This window comes from Melitaea cinxia, chromosome 13 (assembly GCF_905220565.1).
Source record: "Melitaea cinxia chromosome 13, ilMelCinx1.1, whole genome shotgun sequence".
Classification (NCBI taxonomy): Eukaryota; Metazoa; Arthropoda; class Insecta; order Lepidoptera; family Nymphalidae; genus Melitaea; species Melitaea cinxia.
Window position 1 is genome coordinate 7,869,712 of NC_059406.1, and position 16,112 is coordinate 7,885,823.

At 32.6% G+C, this 16,112-nt stretch overlaps 1 protein-coding gene across 1 annotated transcript; it reads right to left on the minus strand.

Annotated features, from left to right (window-relative positions):
• Window positions 1-7,285: 7,285 nt before the first annotated feature.
• Window positions 7,286-12,677, minus strand: LOC123659296 (elongation factor-like GTPase 1). Its single transcript, XM_045594543.1, has 3 exons — window positions 12,623-12,677; window positions 8,703-8,887; window positions 7,286-7,474 (listed from the first exon to the last, which is right to left on the minus strand). The coding sequence occupies exons 1-3, from the start codon at window positions 12,675-12,677 to the stop codon at window positions 7,286-7,288; spliced, it is 429 nt and encodes a 142-aa protein (XP_045450499.1).
• Window positions 12,678-16,112: the final 3,435 nt, after the last annotated feature.

Genomic DNA, 16,112 nt, shown 5'->3' on the forward strand with positions numbered 1-16,112 from the left:
CCGTCATTGGAAAAAGTCCCTAGCACGTTTTTAAACATTACTTAAGCCTGCCTACCTCCTACCCTTTAGATAAGTATGTAGCTCCGCCAATCCAATGGTTACGCTAAGGAAGTGAAATTAGCAACAGAGGAACTGAGCCCAGTGAAGTGCTGTCAGGAACAGTGATACGTTAAGTTAGTGCATTTTAGTTCGTTGATTCTGTGATTATTTTCAGTTTCAAACGGTATTCTTTAAATCAAAATTAGTACCTGCTTTTAAATATGTAACGACGTAACGCAACGGCCTCCTCGGTTCTACCTTATTGTAGTTCACCTTTTGAATACTGTGATTATTTGTTGATTTAGAATTCTATATTCTATCATGTTAAGTGTAAAGTTAATTTAATGTGTATCCAAAGAAATTCTGGTTTTAAAATGTGATTTTGTATATAAGAGCAACGGCGAAACCAATTAAACGCCTATGAGGCGATGCTAGGTTTTATTGAATGTGTCAAACACGATAGTTTAAGGATAATTGGCCAATAGAAGCAATGTTACGAGTTAATATTGGTCTGGGAATCAGTCATGTGCGACTAATTGCCTAGTTATTATTATATCTCCGGAATTGAGTTTGAAATGTTGCTTGATATTACATTAAAACGTTAACTGAGTTGTAATTTAATTTATATTTCGTTTTCGTCAAAAAGAAATATATATTATATATTTTTGTTTATTAATTTATTAAAATTGAATTTATGTTTTTAAATTTTATTCTTAATGAATTATGTATATATAGAAAATTGTCTGTAAAATCTGAAAAAGCAACATTTTAATGTTTAACCAGAAGGCATTTAAAATTGAAATTATTTTACCAACAGGTGAAGGTGCTAGGTATTGAACATTCCTGAACAAATTAACTAATGCCGGAGTCTGTCTACTAAATTACTAGTATATTTAAAAATATGTAACCAAGTGTTTATTTATTAAACAAGGCCATATAATAGAGTTTTTAGTTAAATTTATTTTTGGCGTAGGACAATAATAATAAAGGCTCTCATTGAGAAGTAAAATCGAGATTTTCGAATTGAGAGATTAATTAAAACTAAATGGTTTGCCAATATAAAAAAAAATACAAAAAAAAAACGAATATTTCTTGCCAATACGTAATAACAATGTAGTTTCTATATTGTTACAAAGGAATAAATCATTATATGTAGCGCTGGTATTAGTACATTTATTTTTAAGTATCCTATTAAGATTTAATGAGCATTTTAGCATTTACTTATCCTTGAATATATTTACTCAATATCTGATTGCATCCTTTAATAAAAAATATGACAAGTTATATACCTTAAACATTATCAGTGTCATTACTTATTTATTTCTGTTCATGCTATAAAATTGTGGTAAGTTTGTTTCACCACAGTATAGTAGTAATTTTAATTTACACAATGCAACTGAATCGGGACCTAGTTTCTTCGTGTATAATGTATATATATATATGTATATATAGACCAGAGTCGATAATATTTGAGACAAAAAAAAAATTAAATCTTTGCCACTTAAGTTTTTTCGATATGACTTAAAAATTTTGCCGGAAATCGTGATAAACCGTTTTACCGTTATACTAAATACAAGTTTTTATACACCTTATTCTATGCATTATAAAAGTATCGAACACAACCTTACATTAAAATAACCTTAATTAAAAAAAAAAATCTTTTATTTTTTTATATTTGTTTTTCTAAATGGGTTTCATCCTGTTCAAATTATTTATTTTTTTACTTTTTACCATTCTTCGGCACTGGTCTAATATGCTATATGTAATTTATTATTCTAGTCTTTAGTAAAGCTCAACATATGTTTGGTACTATGAAACATGTACTTACTCATATAAAATGCTTCATTTTGTACAGTACGTGTTAACAACAATTTTGTTGTTATTAGGGAAATTTGCATGAATGATTCGTAATTAATTATATATTTTTTTTCATCGTAAGGACGGCGTAAAGGCTGTTTTAATAAAAAATCTAGAAGAATCCAAAGCATAAAAATTAATATCGTTTTATTTAGAAAATTTAATCAATGATACTTTGATGATATAGTTTGAAGATTCTTAACAACATTTTATTGTAACTAAAAATAAATAAAATAAAAACCTTGTAGCCATGCTATATATTCCAATAGTGACGGTTACTTGTTATTATTTAAAACGTTACCCGCGGTGCCAAAGTGTTTGTCACTTCATATCATTGAGGCATCTGACTTAATACGTATTTTACCGTGCTTTTTCTACGTAGGTCAGAAATATTTTTGCCAAAGACAATGCTAGATTAGAAAAGGTGTCACTTAGTTAGGATAGCAGTTTGTACAATATTCAGTGGTAGATAGGATTACATGGAATTTATATTTTCGGCTTAATGGGATGTTTTATCTGTAATAATTGAAATAATTTATAAGTAAAAAGTATTGTAATTTTAATGCTTTGGATAAGAATCCCGTCTGTCTAATCATTAACAATTGTAATTTTATGCATAAATTATTGTAATTAAATTAGGAAATTTATGGAGTGAATTTTTAAATTATTATGTTTTAGAAATTTAATTTCATGTTTGAAAGTTTTAAATTACGAGTAGTACTTTTATTTATTTTGTGCTACATATGTTTTTAACAATGTTACAGGCAGACGGTTGTTTAGTGCAATTTGTTCAAATTGGTGATTAATGTTTTCTCCTAGAAACTGTTAGGGTTTTGTTATGTGGTCATTTTTTATATATTATTGGAATTTGTTTGTTATTTTATGTAAATAATAGATAAAGGACTTTATTGAATATAAATAATTGTTTTATTAAGACCCTGCATATAGTGCTTAAGTTTTGTTAACCCTTTTACCGCTTGTGTCGGATTTATCCGACACAAAACCCTGTGTATTATATGTATATTCAATTTCTATACGTATATATATGTTTTAGCCTAAAATATATATTTTTTTTCAAAAGTTTATCTATTCAACCTTTTAATTACTTAGTGGTACAATTCAGATTTACTATATCAAGAAACAAAATAAAATACTATTTCAATTAAGGTAAATTTACTAATATTATCCCGGAGAAAGTCCGATCCGACAGTATTGATGAGACATAATGTTTGTTAGAATTTATAAGATATGGTATATTCAAAAACAAAAATATATTAAACACTAAGTTCACTAATAATCACAACCGTATGGAATTTTCTATTAGTGTTGCGCGTGTTTTTTGTGATATAGTAGTGTTAGTAAGCTGAAGATCAACTAGTCATATTTTGAATAAACGTCGGTTGCGCTAGCGCCGTCGCCGTGATAACACCTGCACACTTTATGATTAGTTCTTTGCTAGTGTATAGTAGTTGTCGATGATGTTATACGACGACGAAGAACTAATAAATATAGGTTTAAAGAACTTTATTTCTCATAAGAATTTAACATTCACTTAAAATGAGATATATTTCAGAAATTAAACAATGCTATTTGTAGTAGTGGCAATTCAACGGAGAGTGATATTGAATCGGTAGGTTATTTTTTTTCCATGTTCCAAGAAATAACAATCAAGACTGATTAAGTATGTTTAAAGACTGAGTAACGCATGTTTGAAGACTAATTTATGTGCGGTACTATACTTAATAAAGAAATTAAACCTTTGATTAAAATTTTGTAATTTTTATTTATTTCATTACTTTGTTTATCGGTAACTATACTTTATACGTTATACGTATGCAAAATTGTACCTAAAGATTGCTGGCGCTACAGGCACTTCACGCGAATTATGACATGGTGGTTAAAGGGTTAATGATTACTGATTTTAAACATTCCTAGTTTTTTGTGTTGTTTGTAAGCTCGCATATCAAATATCTTGGTAAATACGAAGTAGTCGATTCGAGTTGATTAGTTCGAACAGTTTCGTTGGGGATGACGTCAAGTGATGCAGGTATGGCACGGCCACAGGAAGATAGTGTGAGACAGGTACGACGACACGACGAACGGATAGGTAGGAGGCAATGTAGAGGAGCTTTGCATAGAATAATATATATTTATTCTAGAAAGGTGAATACAGAGTAGTATCGAACCTGCGACTTTCTGAGAGCAACCGGTAAAAAGGCACGGAAAGGACACTCAATGCAGAGCGTGCACAAACTAAGAGCGAGAGACTAGTGTGCCACCAGAAGTGCAAAGTGCAGAATTTACAAATTGTCTACATCCCCCACCCCCTACTATTACTTTTCTTCATTTACAATTCGTTGCCGGAATGGTACATTTATAATACTCTTAAATAATACTCTTTATTGTACACCATTAAAAAAAACAAAAGAAAAAAACAAAATGAAAGATGTAGAAAGACGGTCTTATTACTGAAAGAGCGATCTCTTCCAGACAACCTTTGGGTATAGGACACGAAATAGTAACTGCAGTTAGGAAGTAAACAAATAATTGGTGTGCGAATTAGAATATTTGAATAAAGTACATATAGATAATATATAAAAATAAACATACTTAATACTTACATATATAAAATACATACATATATAAATACATAATAAATATATATTATATCCTACAAAGATTATATGTCGATCATGACGTGTTTAGTGACAAATAGTGTAGTTTAAGGTATTTTTTGAAGGAGAAGAGAGATTATGCTTGTCTAATAGGAAGAGGGAGAGAGTTCTAAAGTTGGATAGCTTTAACAGAGAAGGAATTAGAGTAATAGGAAGAAGTATGAGACGGAGTTTTAAGGATTAAATCGGTGTCAGATCGAAGGGAACGATCATGGATGTCGCAAAGAAATTCAAAGCGTTCCTTGAGGTAAGAAGGTGAATCAGGACGAACACAACTCGATAAAGCAGTAAGAGGATGTGAATATTTCTGCGGAAACAGATTGGGAGCCACTTGAGTTGATTGCGGAAATCGGAGACATGGTCATATTTGCGAAGAGCAAATATCTTGGCGCCGCGTTGGCGCAACGGTTACAGCCATGGATTGTGAATGTTGCGCTGGCGGTTGTGGGTTCGATCCCCGCACGTGATAAACATTTGTATTGGCCATACAGGTGTTTGCCGTGGTCTGGGTGTTTGTGCAGTCCTTGTGGGTCTCCCCATCGTGCCTCGGAGAGCACGTTAAGTCGTCGGTCCCGGTTGTTATCATGTACACCTGATCGCGATCGTTACTCATATTGGGGAATATATCCGCCAACCCGCATTGGAGCAGCGTGATGGATTAAGCTCTGATCTTTCTCCTACATGGGGAAAGAGGCCTATGCCCAGTAGTGGGATATTACAGACTGAAGCGAAATATGGACCGTATACAAAGATTTTGGAGGCGCTCAAATTTATTTAATTGCTCCTCCTAAAAGTCGACTAAGTCCTAGTCGGCTAACTCAATTTTGGTGGGTTTAATTTATCTTCCCATATAACATATTATTTTCCATATCCACAGTCTTATAGCTTTAATTGTAAAGGATTCACTGTAGGCTGTAGTATACAGGTAATTTCAGTTTGTTGCCACCTTGAGACCGAAGATTTAGGATGCTAGAAACGTCAGAACTAAGAAAACTAAAGCGTTCATTCAAGTATATAGAAGGGTTAGGACGGAAAAGGAGTAGAGGAAAGATTAAGATATTAATGTAAGTTAGGTCGGTCTCTTATTTTAAGCCATTTCAGCCGTGCTCGATAGTCTGATATATGATAGTATTTTCTCAGGCCATATATGAACCTAATGATTGTTTGCAATGTACAACATAGATCAGCATAGTCTAGAATAGGAAAAAGAAGTGCATGTTCAAGCGAAATTTTTGTTTTTAGTAGGTAGCAAATTTTTCCACTTTTTCAATGTGCCAATTGCAGTATGCGAATATTTTACGGCTCTTTAGGTCTCCATGAAAGTGAGCTGTTAAAAATAACACTAAATTCTTTATTGTATTATTAAATTCTAATTTTGAGTTATTAAAACATACATGAGGTAGAGTGGAAACATTCAGTTTAGAAAGTTGTCTAGTTATATACTTAATTACCTTTTATGGAAATTTGCGACTAACTAGGATTTATCAACAAATGTTCATATTATTTACACCAAGAACATATAACTGCAAGTTCCTGGTTAAAACGATCAATAGCTGCGGTTATATCATTAATGGAAGTAGTAAGGTATATCTGCAGGTCATCAGCGCATAAGTGTAAGGAGAGAGAAAGACGATCAGTTACATAAAATAATAAAGATGGAGTTTAGAATAGGAGCAAGAATGAGAGGCACACCAGTAGTCAGTCGATTACATAATAGTAAGTAGTTTATGAGTAGTACGAAACCAATTGACAGCATTTACCGAGAAATTTAACTGTTCAATAATTCTAATTGATATTTAGTGCTAGCACAAGTTTTTCAAAGACATTAAGATAATAAGGTATTTTAAAGATGACTTTTCTCCTGTAATAAATTTAGTTATTTATTAAAACAACAATTGATATTATAAATTTTTATTAATTTTTTATAACATCAACATTATTACAATATAAAATGTTATCAGAATACTCAATAAAATAATCTTAAACTTGTAAAATGCGCATTTTAGGAAGATGCCTTTTAAAAGTATAGGTATCGGCACGGATCTTGAGCGCTTGGCGAGAGAGTGGGGACTATGCATTGTACAGAGGTCGTTAACATTTTAGCTAGCGATACATGCACGATGCACATAGATATAAGATGAGTTTTTCGATTTAAATGAATAAAAGGATTTTTTTATTAAATATTAAAAAAATGAAATGAAAATAAGAAAATAAAAGAAAATAGTTTTCGTTGGTACATAAATAAAGATGAATAATATGTAAGTATTCAGTACTCATTTAAATATTTATGTCTATCCATAAAATTACACTAGTACTGGTGGCAGCCATTTCGTCACAAGTAAAGTCGTACAGTCAATAAAATAAATCATTTTTATTCAAGTACTAATTAGTAGGTACATACTAAGGAATAAACGCCCCTGAAGCAAGGGAAAGAACCAATCACGATAGGCGCACAGTATTGGTTCGTAGCGCAGCTGACTAATCATTTTATGGCAATATGATTACATTGCCGTATAAATGATACATAATTCGTTTTTGCCGAGATAGAAGGTCAGCACTCAACAACCGTGCCAATAACTATAATACTATTGTATTACGACAGTGATAGGTATAATAACATGAACAGAAATACATTTTTAACACTACTACACAATTTGGCCAAACATTGTATAATTGAATACCGAATTAAACTATTTATTTACAATATGATTTAACTATTTCTTTTTAGACAATGTCCTCTGTTTCTCAGCATGTTGCACCAGTTGCTTGTCTGTTGCTAGACCCTTCCTCGTCCTCACGGCGTCCATGTAGGCCTTTGCTCTGTTCACTCCGTCCCACTTCTCACCCCAGTGCAAATATTCCTCTTCTGTTCTCGGTTTCCAGAACGGATCGATGTCGATTACCTGCATACAAGTTTTTAAATTTCATAAACTCATAATATAATTCAGACGCCGCGTTGGGGCAACGGTTACAGCCATGGATTGTACCTGTTGTGCTGGCGGTTGCGGGTTCGAGCCCCGAACATGACAAACATTTGTATTGGCTAGACAGGTGTTTGCCGTGGTCTGGGTGTTTGTGCAGTCCTTGTGGGTCTCCCCACTGTGCTTCGGGGAGCACGTTAAGCCGTCGGTCCCGGTTGTTATCGTGTACACCTGATAGCGATCGTTACTTATAGTAGAGGGAATATATCCGCCAACCCGCATTGGAGCAGCGTGGTGGATTAAGCTCTGATCCTTATCCTACATGGGGAAATTGGCCTATGCCCAGTAGCGGAATATTACAGGCTGAAGCACGCATAATATAATTTTTGTATAGTTCAAGTTTTTAAGTTGTTAGCGACGTTCTAAGGTTTTACTACAAGAAAGTGTATTTTTATTCAGTAAGATTTTTTTGTAATAGCTGATTAAATGCAATAAAATTAAAGTAACGCATTTAGTAGTATCTATTTACGTGTTTAATAGAATGTGTATGTAACGCCTGGTGTAAAAAACCCAGTATGTTGCATTACGAAAATTTGCCAAATAAAAGTAGAAAGTTTTTTTTTCCGAGACTTCTGTCAGGCTTACAAAGTTTTATGTGGCTATGAATTTATAATTGTTTTCATTATGGTACAGTAAAATTGTAATATACGGTAAAGCGAAAGTTTATGAGGCTGCTGGTTGTATGATGAAAGGATGGATGTTTGTTATTCCTTCATACAAACCACTAAAATGGATTAATATCGAAAGTAACTTTTAAATGAATAAAAATTTAGTTTTGAATTATAGACAAAGCTGCTAAGGATATCTAGAAGAAAAAAATAAAAAAACGAGTGTGCTTTAGACCACACGAATGAAGTAACTTCTTTAGGGGCTTCTGTAGGGGCACTACAGTAATATACGAAACGTAACTCTCTCTCTTTCTATTTTCACTAACTTATATCTCCCACTCAAATTCCGTTCGCCTCACCCGATCACACTTTTCGTAACGCTCCCATCACGCATTCACCAGCTTACTCCCGAAGGCAAGCGTGCGTAAAGAAGTTTTACTTTTATCAAAAAAAAAAGCATATTGCTGATAAAGTTTTACGATAGGCATACTACACTCTCTAATACTCGATACATCTCTAAGCTCACTCATGTCGTAACGTACCTCCCAATGACTGAACATCATCTGTGGCGCAGCGAGGCCTGACGTATGAGTCCGCAGCTCCATCGCGAACTTGAAGCTTTCGGCGACGGGCATCAAGGCGCGCACGCGGAACGACGCCGAGCCGCTCTGCAGGTCGCTGGCGACCACTCTGCCACCACGCCTGCCCAGTGCAGCGTACAGTTTACCTGGAAAACAATGGTCGATTATTGTTAATTTCATCAATTGTATACTTATCAATTTGTATATATAATTTACTTCTATCTTTTATTTTCTACCATTGGTACCGGGGCTTTTTGGAGTTATTCGAGTGCGCCAGGATAACATGCACCTTGTGAAGTACTCCAAACATACGGGTACATTAGCCCTTTAAATAGTGTCAAATGTTTAGGTCAGCCGTTCACATTAGTTACAAAATACATTGTTTGAAAAACTCGAGCGCGTCAGATTATTATTATGCTATACATACAGACAGCTCATTTTAATCATATCAATCAAATAATCAAGTAATTCTTTAAATTGACAGCTTAAAAAAATTGTACTAAATTCTGTATGACAAAAAGAAATACTAGAAAGCTTTGTCAACGAAATCGGCCACGACTAAAACTTGTACACGCTCTCTCCATCAGTGAAATATAACATTTTTTTTCTTTTTTGCGTCTAATGTTCACAATCCAATAGGCCTCTAGGTTTTTGGTCTCAACTACCATACAATAAATTCGTTATTGATAATTTAAAACAGGTAAACAGTATTCAATTAATGAAAATGTAAGTACAGCTAGTGTAGGGTAAAATGAAATATAAGAATGAAGTTTATATGACAGTAACAGATGCCAAGAGAAATATTTTTTTTTGTTCCCATATATATCACACACCATCACTTATCATCTAAAAGAAACTAAACCTAAATAATTTCTATAAACTTCGTACCACACGTGTCACATATCTATACTTATATTATACAGTTGAACAGTTTGTTTGTTTGTTTAAACATGCTAATCTCAGAAACTACTGGTTGGAATTGAAAAATTTTTTTCGTGTTGAATAGTCCATTTATCGAGGGCGGTTATAGGCTATATAACATCATGCTACGACCAACTGAAGCTGTGAATTTATAAGAAATGTTACGAAAACAGGGAAAAATATTCTTTTTTGAGAGCTTCCGTTGCGTACACAACGTAAAGGGTAAATCTTACCCAAAAACTATGTTTGACGGAATCGATGGCCATTAAAATTTGTAAAAAAAAGTTTGCAGCAGTATATGGCAATCAAGTTTCTTTTCACTATTTGCGAAGGTGGTTTTATAGACATGATAAAAATTCTTATCCTAATAAATACGTATTTGGTTTGAACCTAATTGTCCTCGACATCATTTGATTTCAATTAATATCTTTAAAGATATCACAATTTCAAAATAGCTCCGTAACGAATTAATGATTACAAAATATTAAAACGTGGTTTTATTGCATTAGTATTAGCCAGGCATATGAAACGAATGAAAAATTCTTCATCAAAAAGGTAATTTTATGAAAATAAACTTTGCCTTTTGTAGCATTTAATTTGGACGCATAATTTAGGAGATAATGTTAAATCAAATGAAATGACGCCGCGTCGGTCGCGTGTGAAGTCACCCTAGTTGCACAGTAATGGTTTTAGAATATTTTACTACGTTTTTTGCTTCAAATTAACGCAGGTGAAACTGCGGGACAAAGCTAATAACTTATAATCGGATGGGAGAATACGATACATACACAAAAATGGAAACAAAGGAAAACGTTTTCGGCAAGCATTCGACATAACGTTCGCTTCGATTGAGATCAGTACCTATATTTTGTCAAACGTTACCTTATTATTTATTTTTATATTATTATAAATTAGGATGCGGGCTCTAACTGGTACCATAGACGATTTTACCGATTTCACGAAGAATGAAGAAGACAAGATACGATAATATAATTCTGAAGATCGTAAAATAGTTGTTACTTTTTGGTTTAGCCTTAACCTAACATGACACATAATTATGTACATCTTATTTATTTTATTGTGTTTATTACACTTTCTGTCAAATGATCGCTACTTATCGAACACGTAAAGTTTGACAAATAATTTGCTTTATAAACCTTAAAAGGTTGTTTTTGTGTTTTATCACGCTAACAAGATCTACTGGTTTGATTTCATAAATTGTTTTAGTGTTGAAAAAATTTGTTCTATTAGAAAGGTTAATTATAATTAACACAACAACAACTTAAACTCCATTATCAGACGTACAGAAATAGAACAGTGAATAGAACAGTCTATAGAACTAAAATTAATCTAATAATTGTAGTATGTATATTGAAATTAAAGACTTGGTCGTTTAGTATTATATGTATATATTTAAATGCAGGGTCAACTATATTGTATTAAGAAGTATGGCTATTCGAAGCACTTTGAAGATAAAATAAAAAATGGTGTGAGGGGTTTATGGACCCCCGGTCGAAACGAAGTTCCTATCGCTTTTTTTGTTGTTTACTTTGTTTTTTGATAGTGATTGATGACATGTACAGAGTATATATATATATATATATATATATATATATATATATATATATATATAAATATATATAAAGCACAAAATTTTGGGTGGATTAAATAAATAAAACAATAATAAATTAAACACTGAATGATGGAGGATAATTTTGAGTTAATAAAAAACTTAGGAACTTTTAGGAACTGTGTAAATTTCAATTTATTCATTATATTTTTTAATTTTAGAAATAAATATTAATTGTTATAAAATAAACCAAAGTTAAGATATATTCAATCGTCATTTTCAATTACAGTAATAATTAGTTTGCGGTAATTAAATATGACATATATGTTTGAGATTTAATTTTATACTATAGTAATACGTAAAAAGTCAAATATATAAAAATAATCAAATAAATAATAAGTCTTGTCATACTTTTTAACCGACTTCAAAAAAGGAGGAGGCTACTCAATTCGACCGTATATATATATTTTTTTATGTATGTTCGGGGATAACTCCGTTGTTTATGAACCGATTTTGATAATTCTTTTTTTGTTGGAAAGGAGATATCCCTGGTTTGGCACCATGATAAGGAAACCAGGATCTGATGATGGGATCCCAGAGAAATCGAGGGAAACCGCATAACTTTTACTGGGTGTACCGATTTTAATGATTTTTAATTTAATCGAAAGCCGATGTTTATCATGTGGTCACATTTAAATTTCATCGAGATTTGATTACAACTTTTGGAGTAATTTTTGATAATGCGTATTTACTTGACTGTTTTTTCGTCTACCTACGTTGTATTAGGTACTTGTCTATATAATTGTAGTCGGTTTTTCTTCGTTTGCTTGCAAACAATTATTTCGATCTCGCTTCCATCCCGCTCAGTAGCGAACAGCGAGTAAGTAACGAAAACAAAACAAAAAACCTTTTACCTTATAACATATTTATGTTGTTTTTAATAATATACACCTCAACTATGATCAGTTATTGTAATTTAACGCCATACACGTGTCTTTTAAATACTACGCTTATATCGCCTGTAGTACTATGAGCGGAAAGGAAAAAATAACAATACTATTAACGATACAAATACAATAAATTGGACTAATTTTTATGTAAATATACAAAAAAAAAAACTATTTTAATTTTATGTGGTTTTTTAGAGTATTTATTTTTGTATTATATATGTATTAACAATGGGAAATTTGTTTCGAATTGAATAATTGAGTTGCATTTTATGTAGTCACGAGCTAGAAATAAGGTTTTGGAAATATTCATAATTTATATCGTGAAAGCGTCAAATATAACCTTAAATGTCTCTTCTCTTAATCTTTATTTTCTCGATCCCAGCAGACAGTCTTAATTAATTTGTCAAATAGTACTGGCAGCAGGCTCCGCCGCATCTTACCGGACGTGACGAATCGGGCCGGATGCACGCCCGTGGCCGGAAGACCTCCTTTCATCTTAAAATGGCCGCGACGAATTTGTTTAAGGTAAAAGGTATTTTTCTACGCGACTGCCCACAAAATATTTTGTCAATTTATGCCATCACGAAGCGAACTTTTTCTTTAATTTTTTTATCATATCCTTTTTGTTGTATTATCACGAGATGCGTTATTCGATACTCGTGGCGTATAGTTTCAGTCAATGAACTGTTTGCACGAATCGAGCGAATTCCGAAGTTCAATGATTCGTATTAGAATAGATTGTTTCCAATTTTAATTGGACTTGATTGACATCAAATTGGCGTATAATGTACATAGATAATAGAGACCGAAATATTTTAAATGTAATTATGTAGACGAACCGTTTTAAATACCACGAAGAAAAAGATAGTTAAGATGTACCAACATACAAATTATCAGTAGTAAACATTAACAAAAAACTATAATTCCAAAATATTTTTATTTTATGACATTGGTCCAAAATTTAATGACTTAATTTTAGTTATTGTTTCTACCAAGTTGATTCATTCAGTTCAATGCGCGTTCATGCATGTTCACTAGGTTTTTATATAGTGACTTACGGACATCTAACTATTTTTTTAAATTACGATCAGTAATAAAACAATAACTTAAAATAATTTTACCCATATTTATATCTTAAAACTGTCTGACTTATCGAGACTTATGTTTCATAATCAAACTTATAAATCAAGTTTATTTATTAAAAATGAGCCAATCTAAGTATCGTAATAGAATTTTTATTTACTAAACTAAATTTGTATGTTTAATTCCCTTCTAAGTGGCAATTAAATGTAATAAATTACGATTGCGATAAATTTCAATTGTGAAAAATATTTGAACGTTATAAAGCCTTCGTATTATGTAATAAGCTAAGACGCAACGAATCTTAACTATATAAATCAACTAAAATATAATTAAATATTTATTGAATTTAAACCTTAAAACTTCGCCGGTATACTCTGTGTACATCTTTATTAAAACAGCATGAAACCTTCTTTTACTCTTTTTCGGCAAACCAAATTTGTATATTAATAACTGTACAAAAATTTTAAGTGCAATAAAGAATATAGTATATAGTATAGTAAAATTTTTGCTCAAATTGGCCTAGTAGGTAATTTACCAAATGATACTAATTTAATAAACATTAGATTGTATTAAATATGAGTAAAAAGGAATTTTAACTGATTTACGAAAAATAATAAAGGCGTTGTTTTTATTAAATCAGATTAATGGTTCCCGATATGACAGCGACTTTAAAAATTATATAGTTTCGAAATATCGCCAATTTGTATAATATTAAATTACATCCAGGATATGAAGAAAATGCAGTGTAAAATTATGCGCTGTACAATAGCGGATGTAGTGTTAAATTTCGCTTAATCTTTTTATTTAAATTTATGTACTTAAGAGTATGGATAATTTATTATAAACTTACTAAACGGTTAAAATTAGCTTTAAATAACGCTGAACCGGTTTCAGTTTTAAAACCGCAATGAAACTTTTGTCGTTGAAAAAAATCAACAACGACCGCTTTGGCGTAGTGGTGTGTGTGCCGTGTCGGCGTCTGCACACCGGCGGTTGCGGGTTCGATTCCCGCTAGGGATGGATATTTGTATTTATAAAATAAATATTTCCTTCCGTAGTAGAGAACGAAGACCCCGCCCACGTGTACAGGAACCCGTAGTGGAGCACCGTGGTGGATTAAGCACCAATCCTTCTTCTGCGCGGAGTGAGAGGCATATGCCCAGCAGTCGGATGTGAGGCTGAATCGTGATTGTGATGAAAAAATTCATTCTTGGGATTTCCCCTTTTTAAATACAAAGTAATTTAATACATACATATATATTATAAATACATGATTAATTACTGAAGGTTCAATAGTAACCACCATCGATGTAACTAGATCGATTCACCGACATGTCCATACATATAAAATATAGTAGTTTGTAACGTATTAATAAAAGAATGAAGACTATTTCAATGGATGTCTACGATTTCTTATGAAGGCGAGGGACAATGAATTCCGCATAGCGAAGATGGAAGAGGATGAGCGGAGACCGTTGTGGCCTATATCGCCTTGTCAGCGCGACGCAGTTATCTTCTGTTCCGGGACACGCGTTGTTATTATGTTACGTACAATATCATTGCATAGCATTCTTTGTTAATTGACAGTACTTTACCAAATTGAGAAATTCTTCTAGGTAAAATATTGTCAGCGCCCGTTAAAATATTGTAGACAAGGCGATAAGTAATTTTCTGATTTGTGAACGTGCTTCAAAAACTATTTAAATTTATACGCGATCTATTTCGTGGGCAAAAGTTAATAAATATTTTTATATTTATTTTTTCAAGTAAAAAGTAATGAATCAATTGTTAAGTTTTTTCAATCAATGTTTAAGTTTAAACTTGGTATGTATTCGTAGATAGCTCACGATTTCGAATACCTACATCTATTAGTTCTGAAATGGGAAACCAGGATACACAGTTAGTACAAAATTAAATACATCACTCAGCGTTACTAGAGCAATAACCAATAACGTATAACTTATTTTATTTACCTAATATTATCTTGTAGCTACATCTGATAGTAAGTGCGAGTGAAACCACGCGGATCTAATTACTAAAACATATCTTACTCACAAAAGTAACCACGGAAAAATAAAAGTATCAATGAAATTATTTATTGATACTTTTAATTTTCCGTAGAACGTCAAACAAGAACATTTCTATACACAAAATAAACGATGATATAAAAAAGTAAAGACGTTAAAAACATCTCGTTTCACAAAATATACGACCTTCAGCAGCACTGGAATCGATTTACTGTGACGGGCATCAAAATAATGTTCGCGTACCGCAAACATCCGTCGGTATAGAAAAACATCTTATAATAAGCTTACAAGCTCCGGTTGTTCGTAACGGAACGGTGAGTGAGCCTCACCCCACATTATAAGAACTTTAATAAGAGAGACGACCGCTCTGATGTAATAGTGCGTGCGTCGTGTCGCTTCAGCTTGTAATATCCGACTGCTGGGCATAGGCCTCTTTCCTCATGAAGGAGAAGAATTAAAGCTTACTCCACCACGCTGCTCCAATGTGGGTTTGCGGATAGGTATATTCCATATTATGAGTAATGGTGTACATGATAAAAACCGGGACCGACGGCTTAACGTGCTCTCTGAGGCACGGTGGGGATACTAGTGACGTAGCGAGCTAACTCGCGCTCGGGACACAATACCTTTTAGCCCCCCCCCCCCCTCCATTCGAAAACCATGTAATATGTCCAGTAATTTTTATTTTGTGGACTAAGAAAGCGTAGTAAGAAAAATACCGACGCGAATAGACTATACATACTATACATTTTGTTTATTAATACGTGAGATTGAATAGGCACGAGTAGACGGTTAAATTTTTAACAAGAATCTTAGTATG